The following is a 24,100-nucleotide window of genomic DNA, read 5'->3' as shown; positions in this document are numbered from 1 at the left end:
ACCCATCTTCCATTGTTCTTCTCACTCCCTTCCTGTCCCCTTTCTCCTATTTCATTTTCTAATGCCCTTGAAAGTGAATCTTTATTCCTTTGCTCTTCTCAGTTTTTTACAAGGCATCTGTGGTAGGAGTTTCAGGGGAGGGAAAAGAACCGAAATGGCTTCATTTCTGTTTTAACTCATCCCATGAGCCATGGATTGGAATGAGTCTTTCTTTTATGTCTTTACTTGTTTTAACTAGCCCTGTGATGTCATCAGTTTAAGGAGCTCCCAGTGTGGAACATCTTCTACCAATGCACATCACAAGCTTTTCTGCAATTTGTACTTGGAGAGTTGTCCAGGAATTTTAAGTGTCTAGAGTCATACATCAGTGTATGTCAAGAGGTGGGACTTGAACCCAGGTCTTCATGACTGAGTGTGGTTCTCTGTCTACTACCCCATGCTGTCTACTGGCCCATGCTGACCCTGTTTTATTCACCTTTCTTACAAGTCCATGAGATATTTGTATAATCAGGACATTCCATTCTTTTTCCAGTCTTCCATTAGAATCAATTTGCTATGAAAAACTCAATGCAAGAACATATTTTGGAAGTGATTACTTGAAATTGTTAAAAATTGTCATCCGGGTAGGTGATACTTTGTTGTGATGAGAGGAGGTGGAACATTTTCCAAGTTCTTCTTATGCCTACCTACAAGCTAATATTCTTCAGCAGTGCAGACAGTTTATAACTTGAGCAAGATGTGTGGTAAAAGGACATGAACATTGAGTTCTCAAAAGAAGATTTTAAAACTATTAGCAGCCAGGTGAAAGAACGTTCCAAGTCAATAATACTAATAGAAACACAAATCAAAATAATTACAAACTTTCACCTCATCCTCAGCAATTGGCAAAGATGACAAGAAGTCATCTTTGCCATTGAAGAGTCGGTGTTGGAGGGGCTGTGGACACACTGACACACTCACTAGGGCACTCTTGGTGGAGCTGCGAATTCAACCAACCATCCCGGAAAGCATTTTGGAATTAGGCCAAGAAAGAGATGAAATCGTCCTCACCCTTTCAACAAAAGATTATATATGTATGTGTGTGTGCATGCATGTATGTGTGTATACACACACACACACACACATATGCCCCATATCCACCAAAATATTTATGGCAGTTCTTGTTTGTTATCATAGTAAAGCTGAGGAGTGATTAAACAAGTTGTGGTATATGAATGTGATGGGATATCACTGTCCTGTAAGAAATGATGACTGATGAATATCAAGAACCATAGGAAGACTCAGATGAACTGATGCAGAACTAGGAAAACAGTATATACAGTGACTAAAAGAGTATAAATAGAAAGAAAAATAACAATAAGAAAACAATTGAATCTGAATGCTATGAAGTTGTAATAACCAGGCTTGCCCCCTAAAGAAGAGATATGAGAAGGCACCTCCCATTCTTTGGTACAGGGGTTGGGGAACTGTGCTATAGGTATATAACACTACAGTAATGTCAGATATTTTTTAATGTGTTACTTGGTATTGCTGAACTTAAAAAAATTCTTTGTTATTTGGTGTGGATCTCTGGGAGGGGGAAGGGGAAGAATGCATGGGGAAATGTGATTGATATCTATAAAAAGATGTCAATGAAATTTCTATTAAAAATTCAAAGATTCCCTAAAATTCTGTTTAAGTTTAAAATGTACTGCGTTTAATTTTAAGAAATTCATTTTAAAATCTCTTGTTCTCTAGTTGCAATTTTAAAAGACAAATCTCAACTTTAGAATTAGTTGCAACAACGGGCAAACTGTTTCAATCCTTAGAACTTGCTAGGGCATAAATAACAGGAACGTTTGTCTTTATCAGAGAAGAATGGCTTGCAACAGTCTTGCTGCCTCAGTGAAACAATTCGATCTGTCTGCTGCATGATGTCATTGCCAGAAGCCAAATAGTCCAGTGTTTGTTTTAATGGAAGAACTCTTTCTCGTGGCTGGTTTAACATGATGGGAATGTGTTTGGAAACCCTTCCTGTTCCATTCACCAGCCCCAGGCTGTCCATGCATGTCAGCTTCAGAAATGACAGCTGAAACCAATTAGGCAGAATTAGAGGACAGCTAAGTCACATAGAGCATTATCCTGACCAAGAAGGAGAAAGCGAATAGATTACATGGGGGAAAGAAATGACTAATTTAATTAGGAATAAGCTGTAATAATATAATTGTTATGGAAAGGCTGGGCATGTTGTCCCAGCCAAGCCAGAGTGTTGACTCACCCTCCCCACCACTGCCAGGGAACATGTATAGTTGTTGCTTAAATTTCAATAATTCTTAAATGTTTTAAATCCATCTAAACACTTGTGCATGCTTTCTATCCCTTCCATCTCTCTTTTTTTCTTCTCTCCCTGCTGTCGCCATCTCCTTTCTCTCCTTTCTTACTCTCCCTCCCTTTATTTCTCCTCTCGCCTTCTTTTTCTATTTGTCCGCCTTCCCCTCTCCTCTCCCTCTCTTTCTCACCATCCTTCCATCTTCATCTGTCTCTCCTCTCTCTTCCCCCCATACTGGAAAATGTGTTCCATTAATTTTTTTTGACAAGGTAGGGCAGAGATAAAGTGGATGAAAAGAAAGACCACTTGGCATAATGTCTTAATCATGTTCTAGGATAATGTTAAAAACTTATTCATCTAGTCTTCATTAGAATCCTTGCTTCAGGGGAGGAAATGCCATTTTTCAGTACTTACTGATGATTTTTTTTTTTACCATCTCAGTTCAACCAGAATTTGGATTCATTATGGCATTGTACTGTGTACACATTAAACACTCAATATCTGCATGATAACTTAGTCTTTTCTCAGAAAATGTTTTTCCCCAGGCACAGAGCTTTAAAATTATATGCCACAGTCTGTTCCACACAGTAATATAGTTTTCACTAGTTCTGTTTTCCTCTCTATCTGATTGAGTTTAGATAAATGACATGGAAGAACTTTGCACTAGAGTGGATAGATATTGTGGATCCTTGTGTTGGATACAGGAGGTAGTATTTCCCTCTGTGCATGTCCTGCTTTTGAGTAAGGGTACATGGGAAAGAGAGAAACAGAGACAAACCACCTGCCTGCAGTGTGTTAACAAGAAATCCTATTAATTTCTTATTGATATTGATGTTCTTATTGATATTCTTGATAGCATGTCTAATGTAACTCCAGTGTTTGCTACATAAATGTTAGTCTCTATTTCTCTCTTCCCCCTCCCCCTTCTTTCTATGATTTCTCTGTAATGAATTTAACAATCAAGAATTATGGCTACCAAAGTCTGAAATTTATAGAGTCATACTGTACACCAGTGATGGAAAAACTGGACATCACTAACTTTGATTTAAATGCCAACTTAGGGAAGGGGGGACTACATTTTTCTGCCCTCAATTTCTCCACATTTAGTAGTGGTAGTACTAGCATTGGTATTTGTAGTAGCAGCAACAGCAGCAGCAGTAGCAGCAGAAGTAGTAGTAGTGATAGCAACAGCAGTAACAGCAGCAGTAGCAGCACTACTCTAGAGTAGCAGCACAAGTAGTAGTAGTAGTAGTAGTAGAAGAAGAAGAAGAAGAAGAACTACTACTGCTACTAACAAGCATTTATGTAGTGCTTTGAGGATCACAAAGTGTTTTACATATGTTTTCTGATTTGATCCTCACAACAATCCTTTGAGGTAGGTGTTATCTTAATCCCCATTTTACAGATGAGGAAACTGAGGCATAGGTTAAGTGAGTAGCCTCACAGAGGTAGTAAGCTATTTGAGCCCATATCTTCCTGACACTTAGCTTCCTGATAGAGGAGTTATTTATACCATTTTTTAAATTCAAAATATCCTACATTCCAGTAGCACACAGATTTTCCTGAATTCATTGATCTCAAAACTTTAGAGCTGAAAAGGGAGCTAAGTTTACCTGGTCTATTTTACAAATGGAGAAGTTGTGTTTGCCCAAAGCTATGTACCACCTAGTCAGGTTCAGAGCGGGCACCAAGAGAACTCGGTCACGTTCCTGACCTGGGATTTCATCAGCACCTCGAAGTCTCTCCACCAACACAATTCCACTTCTGCAAATTCAAGTCTTAAAGTTGAGGTTCTTAGCCTTTTTTATGGGCCATGGAGCAGCCTCCTGACCAGAATAATATTGCAAATCCACAAAATACATAGGATTAAAAAGGCAACATAAATTATAAAGTACAGTTATCAAAGTATCACAACAACAACAAGGTCACAGGCCCCGGGGTAAGAACCCTGGATTTCTCGAGTCGCCTGGGACACTGAGAGCTTGTCACTGAGGGTCACCTACCCAGTCTGTGCCAGAGGCTAGACCTGAGGCTCACTTCAGAGGCCAGCTGGCTTTCCAGGCTGTCTGCCAACAGGTACTTATAGTAAAGTGTTAGCTGTCTAGGCATAAAAATTCTACTAACTTCAGGAAAAAAAGCCAGACCCACAAGACAAGTGAATGAAGTGACATTAGCATGTCCTTTTCTGTGAAGTCTTCATTTTTGCCCTTGCAGCATGTGATTTTTTTGATAACAATATGGTCAGAAACTTAAAATGATTGACCCTCGTTTGGTTGGATGAGCTCCTTAGGGACATCAAAAAGAAAAGCTTAATCAAGGCGCGGTTGTCCTGTTAGTGGCTGTCTTCAATAGGACTTCAAAGTGAGTAATCTACTAGTGGAAGGACCTTGGCTGGCATTCATTTTCGGGAAAGAGGATGAAAATGATACTCTGTCATTTTCATTGCCATATTTTGGAAACATTTCTGAAAGCCTTCCAAATGAGTAGATGAAAACCATGGACTTCGTGGTTAACATGACCAGAAACTGAGCAAGTGGCAGACATCATATTTGGGGAATCAGTGACAAGCTTGGGAAGTAATGAAAAGAAAGCTTGACTGCACGTGGAAGATGGAGTGTCACTTCATGGAAAATCAGTTGATGAAAAAGGAATCCAAGAATATAATCATAGGATCATAGATTTGAAACTAGAAGGGACCTGAGAAGTCAGGTTAAACACCTTCATTTAACAGTTGAGGAAACTGAGGCACAGAGAAGTTAAGTCATTTGGTCAATATTGGGATGCAAACTCAAAGAATAGATTATGATAAATGGAGAAAGGTTGATGCTAACAGGATTTTCTGAGTTTAGAGGGGGAAAAAATGGTCATCTTTTATTCAACATTCTCAAGGATTCTATTTATGGAAGCCTTTTCTTTACAAAATGAATGTAAGCTTTTTGAAGGTAAAGGCAGTTTGGATTTTTTTTTTCTTTGTATCACCAGGTCCTACTAGTTCCTGGTGCATGGTAGAGCTTAGCGAGCAGACAGGTGGTACCACAGTGCATAGAGTGCTGGGCTGGAATCAGGAAGACTCATCTTTCTGAGTTCAAATTCAGCCTCAGACAGTTACTAGCTGTGTGACCCTGGGCAATGGTGTTTTTCTCAGTTTCTAATCTGCAAAATGAGCTGGAGGAGGAAATGGCAGACCACTCTGGTATCTTTGCCCAAAAAAGCCCCAAATTAGGTCATGAAGAATTGGACGTGACTGAACAGAAGTTCCTAGTATATGTTTGTTGAATTGATTTGAAAGTCCAACACCCCCATTAAAATTCACTGCAAATTACTACTGTTTATTGAATGGTTGGTTCATTTTTAAGTTGGATGCTTGTCAGGGAAAATTCTCACTTCATCACCAAATTTAATTTTTTCTTATTTAAGTGGAAATTTTCATACCTTGAAAAATTTCTTCTCTCAGGTCTTCCCAATAGTTAAATTAACATATCATTTTTCTTTTTCGATAATTTAACTACAATGGAAAGATTTTAAAAATACAATATTGTCATGGAATGAGGAAAGATATATATATGTATGTATGTATGTATATATTTTTATACAAGCCCCAAGCTTTAAATTACTTGTGTTGGAAAATTCACCACATATATAAAAATATATGTGTATTAAACTTTACAACAAAATAACATACATAGTGGATTTTTAAACTAAAAGGTAAACAATACTACATATATGCACTCTCTCCATACACATCTCTCTCTCTCTCTCTCTCTCTCTCTCTCTCTCCATATATATATGAATATATTATATATATATATATATATAATACATGTATATGTGTATACATGTATATACATATATACACACAATTTAATATACTTTAATCTTTTCCTAACGATTCCTAACTTCAAAATGATGTCCTCATTTTGAACATCAATTATAATTCTCAGAGATAATCTTGATTTACACGCTGTGGGTGTGCCTTGGGCTATTTTCCCCATTAATAAATTACCTCAGACAGTTAAGTTTTTTGAATTCTTGTGCCTGTTTTTTGTAGTTTTTGTGTCTTACCTGTCACTATTAGCTATTACTTATTGCATTTGTAAACATTCTGGCCTCTAGTATCTAGTCTCTCTTCTTCCTACTCCCCAGTCATTAATAGTATCAGAAATCAAACTGGCAAACTTGTTAAAATTTTGATTGCAATCAATAAGTTCCACCCCCCTATCCCACCCGTACCCCGGAGTATAGTATGAAAACTTCAGGGGATGTGACTAGGGGCTTCTTACTTCAGTTTTTCAGGGTTGTACAATTTCTCCACAGATGAATATTGCAGCCCTTCTAAAACCCACCAGAATGGTGGTGCCAATTCCGATAGAAATGTATCCCTCTAGGCCACGTATTGATTTAGAAAACCAGAAATTAACATTATCTGTGTTGTAATTTTATTTGTTTTGTTAAACATTTCTGACTCACATTTTAATCTGGTACTGGCCCCATTTGGGCAGGCTGAAAGTTTGACACTGCATTAGATGGTCTTCAAGAGTTGCTGTGAACAAAATAAATCACCCTGCAGTCACATTGGTAATAAGCTTCTTACTTAGCTAGGCTAGTTCTTGAACAACAGGTATACAATCTGTCATCAGTCTTTTTTTTTTTTTGTTAACATCAATCATGATTAGCCAGAGGCCTCTTCCTCCCATTTTTGTTTTTTTGTGTTTTTTTTTTCATTCTTCTTCTCAGCTGAGATGAAAGAGCACTGGTTTTGAACCCAGGCTTTCCCACTAACTATATGCCCTTAGGAAATTAATTGACTCACCCAAAGCCTCTGTTTCCTTGTCTCTAAAATAAGTAGGTTAGGCTAGAAAATTCCAGTGAGAGTTCTAAATTGTGTGATCCTATGTGACCATTGGAAAAATTATTTAAAACACATACACACAGACACACACACACACATACACATATACATACACACACACACCCCTTGAACATTTGATATAGAAACTAAAGACAATCCTTTTAAAAATCCTAGGTCTAGATCTGAAAGATATTTCTGAGGCCATCTAGTTCAAATGAGGAAACTGAGGCCTGTGGAGATCAGATAACTTGGACAATGTTACACTGGTGGTAGGTGGTAGAATCAAGATTCAAAGCCAAGTCCACTGATTAATGTTCTTTTTACTATGTTATAACATTGTTTAAATGTTAAAATTTTTATTGCCATTGTCTTTAGCTTATGCTGGCAGTTGACATAAAAAAATTCTCTGAAATATTGCCTCATAAGTCACAAATTTAGATACTCAGAAACCAATCCTAAAAATCCAGTCCACATTCTTATACTATGAAGAAAGACCAGGGTACAGACAAAACTATGGAAAGACAGTGTGATTGGCGTGGAAGCCAAGAAAACCTGGGTTCAATTCTTTCCACTCATACATGACTTGTGACCCTGGGCAAGTCACAGTTCTTAGTATAGTGTCTGGCATACAGTAGGTACTTAATGTTTCCTGAATTGGCTTACCATTTTTAGGCCTCAATTTAGTTTCCTAATCTCTAAAATGATGTGGTTAGACTCAACAGTCTCTAAGTTATTGCTGTTGTTGATGTTTTTGAAGTTGATTTTGTAAGATCTGAGTGAAACAAGTAGGTATTTAGAGGAGAAGTAAGCGTTTGTAAACTCATGTAAGCAGAGAATGAAAGGTGATAAGAGCAAGGATAAGGATGAGAAGAAAGAACAAAAAAATGGATCCTCAAATTAAGAGAAGTAAGGAGGGGGCATGTTGTTAAAGAGGAGAGCAAGTGAAATGTCTACCTTCCTTCCCTTGCCTTATTTCATCAGGGGATCATATATTTAAAACTGGAAGAGACATCTGTAGTAGTTTAATCTGTTCATTCTACCAATGAGGAAGTTAATTAATTGCCCAAAATAGGAAATGACAGGGATGGATTTACACTCAGTCTTCTGACTCCAAATCCCTCACGGTTCCAGGCTGTCTCTACAAGTTTACCTTGATGTGAAGCATTTATACCTAAAGAGATGAGGTGACTTCGTTAAATTCAACAAATATTTATTAAGCACCTGCTATGACTTGTTCGAGTCATACAATGGAAGGGACTGAGGCTAGCTTCAAAATCAGCTCTTATGAGTCTCTGTCAGGTGCATCACATGATGTATAGAACACTGAGCTAGGAATCAGGCTACCTACCTCTGATACTGACTGCTAATTAGTGCAGGTAAGTTAGCCCTCCTGAGTTTGTTTCATTTGTGAAATGTAGGAGAGCAGGTCTAGATCAGCTCTTCTTAATGTTTTGTGTGTGTGAGTGCCACAGAACCCTCCAGAAGTCCAGTCAAACCTATAAACTGAAGAATATGATTTTTAAGTGCATAAAATAGAAAACATAAGATTACCAAAGGAGACCAATTGTGATGAAATACAATGATCAAAAAGTTAGTTTTTTAAAAATTTAAAAGTTCATGCACTCTAAGTTAAGCACCCTTAGACCTTTAGATGATCACTAAGTCCCTTGAAGGTCTAAAATTCTGAAGCTCAGTCTGATGGTGGATTGATTGCTCTATAGTGTCCCATCCACTCAGCAGAATGAGTGTAGAGAGCTGCCGGTATCATGTTGTCTCAATCAGTCTCTAGCGTGTTGGTGGTCCCTTCCCCTGGTGTTAGCATAGGTTTTAAAAGATCAGAGAAAGTAATCACAAATGTATGGGTGCTCCATTTCAGGCCTTTCTAAGGGATGGCTTGAGACACAATCTGAATCTTTTACTGTCAAAAATCAGCTCAAGAATTCAGGTACTTACTTCCCTTTGATACTGTGAAGAAAAATAAAATCTGCTTAATTGATCATCAGCATTTAAAAAATTGAAGCAGGAAAAACTTTAGCTTGGAAGGGATAGGAGGTTTTATTTCTACTCCTACCTTCTCCTGGGGGGCTGGACATGGACCAGAATTACTCCAGCTACAGGTCCTTGCTTTATATTTATCTAGAGTGCTCTGTAGAACTTATGTTGGCCTCCCAGGCAGTTCAGTGTCTTAGATGCCAAACAACTCTCCCTGTAACACTTTGTCCAATGCTAGTCCCTGGTCCAGGCCTAAATAAAGCAGAGATGGATGAGGTGGGGGTGGGGAATGGGTGATAGGATGAGGCAAAGATCTGGACTTGGTAAGAGATAAATTGAAGATTGAAGGAGATGAAGCAGTCAAGGTCTAACCCCAGGTCTTGAACCGTGGACTAACCCTGACCCTTGGTCACAAATGGTGACATTTCAGATCAGGACTTAAGCTTTCGACTTTTATCTATAGCTTCCCCCTGACCGCTAAGTTCATGATGGCCCTGTAAGACTCCAAATCAGATACTGTATCTAGGTTCAGTCACAAAGTAGCTGGGGTGGAAGGAATATGAACCCGAAGGATATTGGTCATGTGACAGGGGAATCTCTGGTAGGTACTTTTCCTCACCCTAGGTGTGGTGATGCACCAACATGACCATTATGCAGGAAATGAATCTATTCCTAAATGTGCTCAGGGTCTGCATTTTGGGGAAGTTGAGGGGTCAATTCAGAAGAAGTAAGGGAGGGAAAGGGAGACCCAAAGGAAGGATGTCTTTTTGCATCCTTAAAAAAAGAAATACTTGATATGGGAGTAATGAAGACACTGGAATCAGGAAAGTTATACCTGCAGAGAATGCATATAAGCAACTGATTTTTGCCGCAGGTTGCCCACTCCTGTTAGTGTTTCAGCGATACAGGGTAGAACATTACTGTGATGTTATTGAGAATAAAAAGTTTGAAACATCAATAAAATGCACCTGAGAACAATTGATTGACCTCCGTAGATATTCATGGAAATATCTTCCAGCAAGTTCCTGTTTCTCCTGCAGCTGTTGTTCTATTTTAATGAAAAAAAATGCTGGATAATTTTATTTTGACGTGACTGATACTTACCAGCTAACAATGAAGAAAAACCGTGTACAGAGCAACCCTGCCCCATCAGTTTTGAATTAATTGTTAACCATCACAGAGGTAGTACAGTACATTTGGCACTGTATTACCAGCCTTTACAATAGAATCATAGGTCTAAAGCTGAATCATATCTTACTGGTCACTTAGGAGAGCCCCCTCCTTTTACAGATGAGGAAATTGAAGCTCATAAAACGAGATCCTTTTCGGTTGAGTTTCCTACTCTTAGTGCTTCTCAGTAGGTTAATATCCAAGTTAGATATTAGTGGGTTTGGTGAATAATCATATTACCCATTCAACACCTTCTGTGTGCTACATGTAATGATATGGGTGCGCACACACACACACACACACACACACTCTTCCTGCTTATTGAGTTTAACAATGTATGTACTTCTATGTTATTGGTACTGAAGAAAAAATAGCTTTGGTTCGCTTAGCCTGAGAGATGGACAGAAGTTACAGAGACTGTTTTCACCGTCGTGTAAGGGGGAAAAAATCGTTAAGGACTGGAGCTGTCCAAATGTTTAATGATCTGCCTTGGGAGATAGTAGAACCCTATTCTCTGGACATCTTCAAGTGGAGGCTAAACTTGGTGAGGATGTTGTCATAGTGGTTTCTGCTCAGATTTGAGCGGGACCTCTGAGTCACTGTCCAGCTCAGAGACCGTGATTTTCTAAGTTTGACTGTCTCGTGCCTTTTGAGGATAAATGGTATTGCAATGCCAAATTTATGCATTTGTTTCTTTCCCCATGAATTCTTTTTCAAAGTCATAGAGAGTCAAGTTTCTTGAGTTCTGAGAAGTTTCTGCTGTAAATGATAATGAAAGAAAGAAAAAGAAAGAATCAGTTTGTGATCTATTATTTTGTTTCCAATTAACTGGGTAAGGTCATATGGCACCTAACTGGCAAAATGGATCGAGCACTCGACCAGAAGTCAAGACCCCAGTTCAAATTTGAATTTAGACACTTACTAGCTACATGATCCTAGGCAAGTCCCTTGACATCTGTCTGCCTCAATTTCCTCATCTGTAAAATATGGATAATAATAATGCCTACCTCCTTGTTGTGAGGCTAAAATGAGATAATATTTGTAAAGGACTTTGCAAACCTTAAGGTGATAAATACTAGTTATGATTATTACGTATGATGCTTGCTATAATGCTATGTTTTCATCCAAAAGACTTTTTGGTGACAGCAACAAGATTACTGCAGGTAGAGACCTGCATGGACTGGCCTCATATAAAAATCTGTTCTATAGCGAACACTGTTATAACAAGATTCCTGAAAGTTTTAACCCATGTTCTAATTAAACTTTAGCAAGAGAAAGCATTTCTATTGTTTGTTCCATGCCAGGCACTGTGCTAAGTGTGTGTTGTTGTTGTTATTTTTAATAAACATTATCTTATTTGATCCTCCCTACAACCCTGGGAGGCAGGTGCTATTATTATCACCATTTTGCAGTTGAGGAAATTGAGATTAGATGACTTGGCCAGAGTCACACGACTAGCTGGTATCTGAGACCGGATTTGACTCAGATCTTCCTGACTCCAGGCCCAGCACACATTCCATTATACCACCAGCTGCATCTAATAAAAATTGATATGTCAGTAGTGAATAAAATGCCTTATTTTCTTCATATTTTTCAAAAGGTATTCAGATAATTCTTACTACCATGTTCTTTGGCTTTCATCTAGGAGAACATGACGAATTTGAATAATATCTTTGAATATCTTTTGTCACTTAGATCTATTTCTTGAGATAAATGAAAATGTTTCAAGAGAAAAGGTGCATTCGAAACTAAGTTGTAGCTGGTATTCTTAACAGAAATGGCAACCTGTGGTTATTATTTGTCATTGGAATGGTTTCTCCCATTTTTGATCTTAAGGAAATTAACAAACAGCGACTGAGTTCTATTACGGATGTATGTGAAACTTCTGCAGTTAAGGAAATAGTTATTTATATTTCTGGACTTCATAGTATTGAATATGATAAATTATAATTTCCATTTTAAAACTAATTGTGGTGATTTCATCTTGTGTAGGAGGTAAAAGTATTCCCATCCTACCTGGGTAAAATACCAGACAATGAGACTACAGACTGAGTGTTCATTATGCCTGTTAAGTATGACATGGGGCCATAAGTGAGCTGTCCATGCAGGTTGAGAAAGAAATCAGGCACGTCAAAGAATTACCCACAGACACATAATGCTTCCAACACATGGGAAGTTTAACTGAATTAAGGGCCTGAAGGTAAAGACATAGTGCAGTGGTGCTGAAAGAAAGGGTGAGAGAAGGGAGGCCAAAAGTAAAGACTAAAAAGGAAACCGCTCACTTTTTCTGTGCTTTGTACAGAACTAACAGAGACTTTGAAGTTGAACACTATTGATTCTTTGTATTGGAGCCATAGGGATGTTAATACGCTTTTCCTTTGGATTTGTCTTCTAGCACACTGATTTATGTCAGTATATGGACAAACACCCCGGAGGGCTTCATCCTGACAATGTGAAGGTAGGTAAAGACATTTTTAAAGCCACATATTAATGCTCTACTTTGAAGGAGATTGTCACAACTTCACTACCACCATTCTCTTCTTGTGTAAAGGGGGCAGAAAACACATGATCCAGCTGAATTCTGTTTGGCCAATATGTTTAACAGGCTTGTATCTTGCCTCCCAATGTAGAAAGTTAAAAACAAAAAGGGGGGGAGGTTTACAGGGATCTAGTGGAAGTGAGATAGCCCACCTCTATCAACTTTTGTGTAATTGCTAGTCTACAAAATTTCTTGGGCCACTGGGAGGTTAAATGACTTGCCCCTTGGTATCTATGAGACGCAAAACTTAAATCCAGGACTTCATGACTCCAAAGTCAGGTTCCTAATTGCCATACAGTTTTGCCTTCTTTTCATAGAAGTCTCTTAAAAATTGTTGCATTCTAGAATTGATATTATTTTCCTTAGAACATTAGTTTTTTAATCCCTTTATTTTACAGCATTAGAATATTTTTCTTAAAACATTTATTTTTATCTCTTTATTTTAGAACATTAAAAGTGATGTTCTTTTCCTTAGAACATTAATTTTCTTATTTATTTTATTTTAAACATTAAAATTTATGTCCTTTTTCTTAGAACATTTATTTTCTATTTTATTTTAGAACATGAGAAATGTTCTTTTCCTTAGAATATTTATTTTTTATTTTAGAGCATTTTATTATTTTAAATTGTTATTCAACAATTTTCATTGTTGTCTTCCACTTTTGCATCTCCCAAAGAGATGTTCCTTATGAGAAAGAGGAGGAAAAAACAGAAAGTTCATTCAAGCCAACGGACACCTCAAGCAAGTCTGCCATCTTCTTTTTGAAGATGGGGAAAGCGAGGCCCAGATGAACTAAGTGCCCCAAATTGTTCAGGTGGTTAGTGGCAGAACCATTGTCAGGACCCAGGTTTGGTTCCTCCAGCCCATTAGCCCTTCCTCTACATTCCAAAACCTTTGCTTTCAAATTATTTTAGTAAATGTCTTTGTGACTGTGTGAGTATATGTGTGTTCTCTATCACAGCAGAAACAATCTTTCCCTTTTCTGAAGGAAAGCTTTTTGCCAGTGTATAGAAAGTTATCAAAGAGAATACCATTTGTTAACATGATCATTTTCAGCATCTGAACTCCAGTAGGAAAAAGCAGACGGCCATTATTACAGTGTTGGTTTCCATGGGAGGCTACCAACCTAATTACATATTGGCTTCTGCTCACTGTTTGTCTGCTTGGAGACAATGCAGCTCCCTCAGGTTTACTCTCAGGAACTGCATTGCAGGTGATATCATTTTCCAGGAGCCTGGCAGAGTGGCAGATGCCCCCCAGGTATTTCATTTTGATGTATGAGCCGGTGCTTTTTCCACACGGTGCTATTTGTTGTCACTTAAATCTGTGAATGTAAAATTAAGAAGATCAGAATAATATTTACCAAGCCAACACTTGCTCATGATGACATCCTGGGTGCTTGACAGAAGTTAAAAGTGGAACAAGATAGGCAACAATTTTTAGAAACCATAGGTTACATGTAAGCTAGAGAAGGGAGAAATGAGTGTTGATGGTAGTTTTTTTTTTGTTTTCAAAAAAGTCTGTCTTTATAATCCATTGAAGAGCTACAGGCTCTTCCTAAAAATCACCCAAATGCAAGCAACAGGCCTAACTAAATACACAAGCAAAACAAATACTTCGGGGTAAACCTTTGGGGTAAATAGTAGTTGCTTTTTCTCCTTTCAGGACCCATCTTTTAGTCCCAGCTTTTTAAATTTCGTTCTGAAGCCATGCAGGTTTATTAAAAAAAAATGTATAACCCCAAAGACTTTGCACTTTCCCTCCTGTAAACATCATTCTTTAAAAGTAAGTAAATGAATGTGAGATCAATCTAATAGTTGAGAAAGCAGTTTCTTAACCTACCATGAGAACCTCAGTTTCTTCATCTGGAAAATGACTGCCTGTATCCAACAGTCCCTACACAGAGGGTCCAATGAAATAATGCAGCAGAAGACCTTTGTAAAATTTAAAGTGCTATGGATAATGTCAGTCAGCCTATTATCTTTTTAATCACTGCTAGGGAGATCCTTGTATAATAATGAAATAATACATGATCTAATACTCAAAAGGACTGACTGAAGAGAAGGAAAAAGATAAATCTTTTAACTTCCCTTTTCTGTTTGAGCAAGTCTTCTGTTGGCTCTTAATTTCATTTAGGCTTTGGTTGTCTGAAGACCATTTACCCTAATCCACTGAAAAAACCATCTGCTAAAGCTTTCTTTCTGAACATAGAATATTTGTGACCATTGGAATATACTCTGAAAAAAATAATGTTCACATTAAATCTCTGGGAATAATTTTCCTGTTTTAATTGCTTAGGGAACTGTCTACCACACAAACTGTTTTCCATAATGAATGCTCACCCTTAACTAATGGTTTCATTTTTAATTTTTTTAAAGTAATATCTATTCTTGACAAATGGATAATTTCAGCAGTTAATTACCAATCTGGAAATTAACAACCTGAGTCAAAAGCCCGAGGACATTGGCCTTGTTATAAATATTTATGTTTGTTAAAATTGTAACAACTGATTTCTGCCACTGTGTCATTGGGTGCCTCAGAAATTGGTTAGTATTTACATACCTCTTTTTCCTGTTTGTTGTTATTTTTACACTAACCATTTGCTGTTAATGCTCTTAGGTTTGGAATACAAGCTTTAAGTTAGAATGCATTGTTGTGCATTACCAGGAGAATCCATGGCTTTTGGGAGGTCTTAAATAAAATGAGTAATCTTTTTAGATATTTACTGACTAGTAAATTGAAGGAAAATTCCAATCAGAAACCAATCATTCCCCCCAACTACATTAATTCAGTTTTCGGTTGTTTCTTTAAAAATTGTTAAGCGTATGATAATGAATAATGAAATTTCTTTCAAAAAAAGATTAATTGATACTGTCTCAACTTGATATCTGGAAATGCTAATGTGTGAAGGCTATTAATGAGATGAGGACAAATCCACTTGCATCTTCATGAGATGTATTTCTAGTTGAGTGTTATCATAGTAACTTTACCATAAGCGTTTTCTGAAATTGCAAAAGAAATCATCTCTGTAATAGTAATGTCTCTAATTCTCTAACATTTGGGGATGAAATGTTTTGGAATAACGGAAATTGGCCAAGGTGTTTTTGAAATGGCCCATCATGTTCCATGAGGTATTTGAAGTGCTATTGTAAGGAGACTAATTTTTTTTTCCATTTCAATAGATATGCTAATTAGGAAGGTATGAAGTTTATTACGGTTGAAGAGTTGCTATTTTTCATTCATAGTCCAGAGAATAAGCAGGTGTATAGCAGACAGAATAATGTTATGCCAAATTAAGGTTGTCTTATACAGATGGCATTGAGAATTGATTTTTAAATGAGACTTTCTGGTATTCAGATATTGAGCATGTCACCCATTTTCACTATATTCTCTGTTAGAGTTCTCATTTAGCTGATAATGACTTACTACCATGCATCATGGTGATTATGACAGTCTTCCCCTTCTCTATATTTTGAAAAATATGATTATTTCCTAAGCTTGAGAGAGAGTGTGCTGAAAAACTCTCCGCCAAAATGTTTAATGAATATTTATGTTTTATCTGTTCCTCTGCTGTGAATTTTTTCTTATATTAAAATAAAACCAACCATACCCTACCCAGAAAGAGAAAAGAACAAATAATTTTAAAAGAAATATTGGATAATGTCAGTCTACCTTAAGGTGAATATCAGGAATTAGAGCTCTGATTACTGGTTGAGCTGGTGAAATCAGAGTACCCTGGTGAAACAAAACAAAACCAAAAACAGAAAAGTAGATCAGGTCCAGTTATTAAGATTGGATGAATCATTGACTTCACTGCCATTGTCTACTGAGCTGGATAAAACTGTTTGGAAAAGAGAAGGAATCAAATTCTGTGAATCCATTCTCTTTGACAGGCCTTCAGAAACACATCAAAAAGAACTAGCAAAGGAAGAAAATGAAGGAAATGTTTCAGTATATTTCTTCAGCAGGGAGAGAGAAGAATTAGCTTGAGTAGCCATGCAATGGGCACTCTGAGAAGAATGGAGAAATCATGGTTTCATGCTTTCTTTTTTTTTTAAATTTAAAACTTAAAATTTAAAAAAAAATTGACTTTATGCTTTCCTAGGTTGCCTCCTGGAAAAGAAAGATACCATACATGACCACTTGATTCAAAGTTTAAGATCACAGAATTGAAACCAAGATGGCCTGTATTGGTAAAACGTGCTAAGGATCACAGCATCAGAACTTAGAGCTAGGAAAGATATTTTTATGGATAAGAAATTGGAGAGTTATCAGTACGCCCAAGTAGAATTTTTCTAGATTCTCATAGACTCATAGGATCACAGCTCTAAAAGTGTGAGGGACCTAATTTTATACGCGAAGAAATTGAGATCCTAGCATGTCAGTTGAATTTCCCAAAGCCAAACACAAAGGTAATAAAAAAAGATTAGAACCAAAGTCCTCTGACCTCAGAGTCAGTGTTCTTTCTACTGTACCACTGATTATGTTAGGAATTAACTAAGTCCTTTCTACTGTTGCTTTCCTGTGCCTAACAAATTCTTGCTAATGAATATTTTCTGTCAAGTGAGTCCATTTCCCAACTACAATCCCAATGGAACCCATTGCTTGAGTCTGATCAGATTGGTTGGGGGAGGGGAGGGAAAAGTGCATTCATTCTTCCCTCTCCTCCCTGTCCCTCTCCTTCCCTCCCTGTTTTCCTCTAGTATTTTTAAGTGCTACTGGATGAATGTGCTAGACAATGGTCTAAGTGTTTGGAACACAAAGATAAAAGCCAAGAAATCTTCCAGGGATCCTGCCCTCCATTGAAAAACTTATCAGGAACTATATGAACCAGTGTGACCCACCAATTTTTAAATGCAAAATTCCAGTTGATGTTAAATTTTCCTCTGCATGTGGCACATAAATGTGGATTCACTATTTATGTTAGACTGTGACTGTGGTTTCAGTCTGCCTTACTTATTCCCAAGCACATCACAATCCATGTGAATTTAGCACTTCCTAATTCTGATGATAAAGCCTTCCCATTGTTTTCATTAAAAATCCACAAACAACAAGCCATTTTCATTGAAAGATTCCCTGAAGAAGAAAGCAATGATCAGAGAACTTCTGCGGACCCAGTTCATTAATTTGTTCTTGCTCTGACCTGTGTTTCTAGAAATAGTGCAAGTCTAGGTCCTGATGGCGCTGTTTTCTTGAATCAACCTGCAACAAGGAAATTTAGGATCACAGGATTTAGAACTCGAAGGAATTCTAGAAATCTTTTGGGCCAGCCACTTTATTTCACTGCAAAGATGTAGAGACTCAGACAACTCACTTAACTAGCCTGAGGCCTGCTGGTCATTTATAGCAGAGCTAGGACCTTGGATCTCATGGCCCTAAATCCAGAGTTCTTTCTATTACACTGTACTGCTTCCTTTCCTAAAAGTGGACATTAAAAAAAAGGCTCTATCTGAGCAATTGTTCAGGTATATCTCCTAGAGAGTTATATTGGACAGTTATTAAATTAAGGAATGAGTTGACTACCTAGAATAGGGCTTTATAACCTTTTTGTTTGTTTGTTTCATGATCCTTTTTTGGAAGGTTTGTGAAAGCAATGGACCTTTTCTCAGAATCATTTTTTTTTTGAAGTGTTTGAAATAAAATCTATTGAATTATAAAAGCAAAATGTAAGAAAATATAGGTAAGTTAATATGTGGTTTTCTAAGTCAATATGCAGCCTGTAGGAATCTTTACATACTGTATAATGACCTGGTTTCTTTTTGAGTTTGATACCTCTGATTCAGCCGGTTTTATTTGATTGCAAGTTGCAGGGTAGGTGTTGACCTGCATTGGTAAAGAAGGATTTTTCTTGTCTAGGAGTTCCCTATGTTAATGAAATCACAGGTTCAGGTCCTATCCCCCTATACCTTGTAATTCACTGATAATAAATTTGAATCTGGGAAATGTCACCTGATTGACCCATTGGTAACAAGTGATGCGAAGGAAAGAATATTCGATTTGAGACAGACAATGGTGTCCATCCTGGCCCTTAATACCTGTGTGGTCTTGGCAACTTGACGTCTGAGAATCTGTGTCCTAATTTAGAAAATGAAAATATTCACCTCTGAGATCCTTTCTGGATCTAAATCAGTGATCCTGTGATCTTATATAGGCCTGTCTGATTCAAGGTGCCTTAAATTTTATTTCTGGTACAATCATATTTAATAACCTTTTAAAGATAAATCCCTTATCAGATTGTAAGCTTCTTGAGAATAGGGTCTATATCTTTCTCTTTCTAGCATCTAGCACAGTACTTTGCTTATGTGAAAATTTTGTATTTTTTCTTTATCTGAAAAAATAGCTATGTTGTGGCTTTTGGAATTGAACCTACCCATATTGTCCAAATCAAATCTGCTATGTGTTCTAAAAAATTTTATAAGTCCTTGTGCCTTTTTTCTTTTGCCAATACCTTTCAAATTATCTTTCTTTCCCAGCAATTAATATTTACAAATTATTTAAGTAATTCTGCAGATTTTAAGTGATGAATCACATAGACACAATTTCTGGTTAGGAACATGTATCAAATAGAGCAACTTATGAGTTGCTTACATAATCGTGGAATATTATTTGGAAGAGACCTCAAGCTTTTGCTGAAAAAGGAAGCACAGATATAATTCTGTGTTTCTTACAAATGACCATTCAGCCTTCACCTGAAGAGCTCTAGCAGTGCAGGCCATCTGACTATATCTTGACTACATATAATGCAGAAAGTGTTTCCTTTATTCTAGCCAAAATCTTTGTTTCTGCAACATCTGTCTGTCACTTCTAGTTTTGCTTTGGCAAAATGATCTTATTCCTCTTCTATGTAACAGTTTTTCAAGTCCTTGGAGAACAGTTATTATTTTTCTCTTGACTCACATAAACATCCTGTTTGTTTCAACAATCTACCTTTGACCAACTTCTCTGGACATATTCCTGCTTTTCAATATGTTTTCTAAAATTTATTGCCCAAAGCTGAACATGATACTTCAGGTATGGTCTGACTAAGGCAGCATGCAGTGGGACTCTTCCAGATTTCCTGCTTCTGTTGTTCATTTCAAAGATTACATTAGGGTGTTTCTGGCTGTAGTGTCATAATGTTGACTGTAAAACGCCAGGATTTTTTGTTTTCCCCATACAAATTGTTACTTACCCATGTCTGCCATAGTCTGTACTTGTGCCAATGAATTTTTAAAAATCTAAGTTTAGGTCTTTTCATTTCCCTGGTACATTTTTTTTGGGTGAGGTAGTTGGGGTTAAGTGACTTGCTTAGGGTCACACAGCTAGTAACTCTCAAGCTTCTGGTCTGAGACTGAATTTGAACTCAGGTCCTCCACACTCCAGGGCTAGTGCTCTATCCACTGTGCCACCTAGCTGCCCCTCCCTAGTACCTTTTATCATGGCAGTTTTGGCTTATGGTTTTACCATGTCAAGATCTTTTTGGAGCCTAATTTTGTTATTTAATGTACTAGGTCCCCTTCATATTATCCAGAAATCTGATAACTGTGCTATCTGTACCTTTATTTAAAAAATTATTAAAAGTATTCAACAAAACATCCATCCACTGGGGTACTCTACTAGAGCCCCCTCTTCATTTTGATTTGAATTAATTAATTATTCTTCTTTGGTTCCAGAAATTAAGAATCTACCGAATTCTGAGTTCTGTGTTGAGTAGCTCAAAAGGGACAACTGAAAAGAAGATATTTTGGAGAAATATTGGAGAAATTTGGAGAAATAGAAAACAATTTTTCTGGGTCAAATTGAATGGAATTGAATTAGTTTTAGCCTGAAGTTAATGTAATATTTTTTTTAATGCAATATTTTTCAAGCTCAATAGGAATTCATCATGAAAGTGATCTCTTCTATTTCCTTGGAGAGAAAATTCATTTAGTTGGCATTTGGAAAATGCCTTTTGGAGGCAGTGAGGGGGTATAATATGTAGCATGTTGGACTTGGAGTCAAGGAGACCCAAGTTTGAATCTTGCCTCAGACTCTGTAGCTGTGTGACACTGGGCAAGTTCCTTAACTGTTCTCTGCCTCAGTTTCCTCTAATATGAGGATAATAACAATACCTACCTCACTGAGTTGTACCAAGGATCAAATGAGATAACATGCCATTGTTATTACTACTAAATGCCAGGCACTGAGCTAGGTTATGGGAATGCAAAGACAAAAATTATAAGTCATTTCAGTGTCTGTCGATCAATAAACATTTATTTTGTCCCTACTCTGACCCAGTCATTGTGCAGATCACTGGAAATACAAAAATAAAAATGAGTCTCTGTCTTCATGGCATGGACATGTAGTCACCCTGGAGTGAAAACACGGACACAGATTAGTGAATAAATACAAACTAACATGGGGTAGCAATCACTTAAAAGTGTTAGAATCTAAAAATCTTTGTTTAGAAAGTGCCACTTGTACTGGTCACCTTGAAAGAACTGGGAGCTCCATTAGGTAAATATGAGATGAGGAGTGGAAATAGGAGGAAATATGGGGAACATTAAATCAGCCAGTTTGGCTGGAGCGTGGAGCCATGTCTAAGCCTGGAAAGATAGATGGCGGCCAGGCTGTGAAGGGCTTTAAATGCCAAGCACAGTATTTTGTGTTTCATCGTGAAGCACTAGGGAACCACTAAAGCTTCATGAGTAGGGGAGTGACAGATGTGTGTTTTAGGAATATCAATTGGGTGACTGTGCGGAGGATAGATTGCAGAGAGGACATGCTTGATGGGGATGGGGGGAAACCACATAGAAGTTCATTAGAATAGTTCAAGTGAGAGGATATGAAGTCAGAAATTAATGTGCAAAATCTCAACTCCATATAAGGAAAGATGGCATAACAATCAATTGCCTTGAGCTTTGGAACAGTTTACCAATAACAATAATGACAACTCTAGGTTTCTTTAACAATATAATTTATTTATATTTTAGGATCCATAGGGGTTAAAGAAAGATAGGAGTCACCTCAGAAACCACTGACCAGTTCCCTCATTCTTGTAGATGAGAAAACTCAGTTTTGGGTCTTTTAAGTATGTGCAGGGAAATGAATAACAGAATCTCTGAAGTCCCCTCCTAGTTCTATGATTCAGAAAATGTTAAAGTTAGAATGGGTATTAGAGGTTAGCTATTACAGTGGATAGAGCCCCAGACCTGGAGTCAGGAAGACTCATCTTCCTGAGTTCAAATCTGGCCTCAGACACTTACTAGCTGTATGACCCTGGGCAAGTCACTTCACCCTGTTTACCTCAGTTTCCTTATCTGTCAAATGAGCTGGAGAAGGAAATGGCAAACCACTCTAGTATCTCTGCCCAGAAAACCCCAAATGGGTTCATGAAGAGTTGGACATGACTGAAAAAAGTCCAATCTTTAATTTTATAGATGAATTCTCTCCTCGTCTCTGTTTCTTAGAATACTGAGCTTACCTCAAGGTTCAACTTGGGTAAGCACAGCTACTGGATCCCTCTAAGATCTTTCACTTGTTAGGCAGCTCTCCCTTCTCCAGTTATCTTGTATTTACCATTTATCTGGGTAAGTGTTCCATCCTCGCTACAGAGCATAAGCTCCCCCAGGGCAAGCTCTCTGCATTACTTTGTCCTATTTGCCCCCTGTTCCAAGCCCAGGGCAATGCCCTGCCTTCAGAAAATGCTTAATAAATGATTGTGGAAGGGTGCAGCTAGGTGATGCAGTGGATAGAGTACCTGCCCTGGAGTTAGGAGGACCTGAGTTTAAATTAGTCCTCAGACACAAAACACTCACTAGTTGTGTGACCCTGGGCAAGTCAATTAACCCCATTGCCTAGCCAAAAAAACACAAAAAACAAAAAACCCCTTAACAACAAACAAATAAATGATTGTTGAATTGAACTGAATTGACTGAAGAGGCTGAGATCCCTTTGGGAAAGTTAATGACCTGATTCAATTATGGGAGGGTGAAACAAAACAGAAAATAATGTGTATTCATCTGCTTTTCTAAAAGAAACGTGGATGTTCCAGTGTCATAGTAATTCAACTTTTTTCTTTTACCCCAGATCCTTTAAAGTCTACCGCGAGGAATGTCTTTCCCCCTTGACATGACAAAAGAGTTAACTAAGGTCTTAGATTTGAGTATTCAGTGTTTTCTTTGCACAATCTTATGGTAAATGAAACTATTCCTTCAGTAGTATACACCCTATCTAGATGGTTCATGCATTCAAACTAGACTAGTCTAGACATTCAGAGGAATTGGAAGAGTGGCTAGCATTCATCCAAGAAAAAAAAACAGAGCTCTTTTGTGGGGGTAAATTAAAGCCTTGTGTCAGTTGCTGGAGGAATAGCGAATATGGAAACAACTGTAAAAATATGAACACTGGCTGGGTTCAAACTTAGGATAATTTGTCGAATAAACTTAGATTTAATTGAAATCTCCATAAGGGCTAAAGGCAAAACAGTCCCAAATAACATTTTAATCATTCATTTAAAATGCCAAGCTCTCTGATGTTTTCAATAATGGTTGTTTGGTTTGGTTTTCTTTTGAAGTTTTGATTGTGGGATTTATGTTGAGTTTTTATTTTGGGGAGAATAGGGAGAAGTACATTGTGGCATTAGGCATAGGGAAAAAAAACAACAAACGTAAGTGATACAATTCATTACAAATGCAAGTTAACCCCAAAATTAAATTGCCCACGACTAATTTGAACAATACAATGAAGTCTTTAAGATGTGCCCCTTGCTAAATTACTTTTTAATGTTGTTTCCGTTAGACTTTTGCCAGAGTGTTTTGCTGTAATATTTTTGGCCCACTAAAGATATCCACTTAATTTCAAGAGAGGGATGGAAAAATAGAGGCAAGTGGGCTGGGCCAGCCATCTTTTTTTCTGCTGGAGGTGCCAGGGCTGGAGACTCTTTGCCCTCTACATTGACCCCTGCCGTGCTCATCACTGTCCTGTTTAAGTGACTCATGGAAGAGATTTTTACAGCCAATGTGCATGTTTGCCATTTCAAGCTGAAGTGATCATAAGGAATATGCAACCATCTGTGGGAGTCTTTCTCTGTGAAATCAAAACACCAAGAAAAAAATGATTCAAATGTATTTATTTTCTGATATGATATGCAAAGCTAATCCTCAGTCATATTGCTTATGTCTGAAAAAAGATTTTTCATAGCCAAAAAAATAAAACTGGACTTGGTGGACTTGCTGAATGCATCTAGATATGTCATTTGGACCTTCATAATTCCTTTATGTT

At 37.4% G+C, this 24,100-nt stretch overlaps 1 protein-coding gene across 1 annotated transcript in view; it reads left to right on the top strand.

Moving 5' to 3' along the window:
* CDK14 (cyclin dependent kinase 14) overlaps positions 1-24,100 on the top strand; it is a 654,255-nt gene that overhangs the window by 303,743 nt on the left and 326,412 nt on the right. The window contains 1 exon segment of the mRNA XM_020987443.2: positions 12,715-12,777. Within this exon segment, the coding sequence (XP_020843102.1) occupies positions 12,715-12,777 (63 nt within the window).

This window comes from Phascolarctos cinereus, unplaced genomic scaffold (genome assembly GCF_003287225.1).
Source record: "Phascolarctos cinereus isolate Bilbo 61053 unplaced genomic scaffold, phaCin_HiC Scaffold_1;HRSCAF=81, whole genome shotgun sequence".
Taxonomy (NCBI): domain Eukaryota; kingdom Metazoa; phylum Chordata; class Mammalia; order Diprotodontia; family Phascolarctidae; genus Phascolarctos; species Phascolarctos cinereus.
This window is presented reverse-complemented; position numbering and strand designations above follow the sequence as displayed.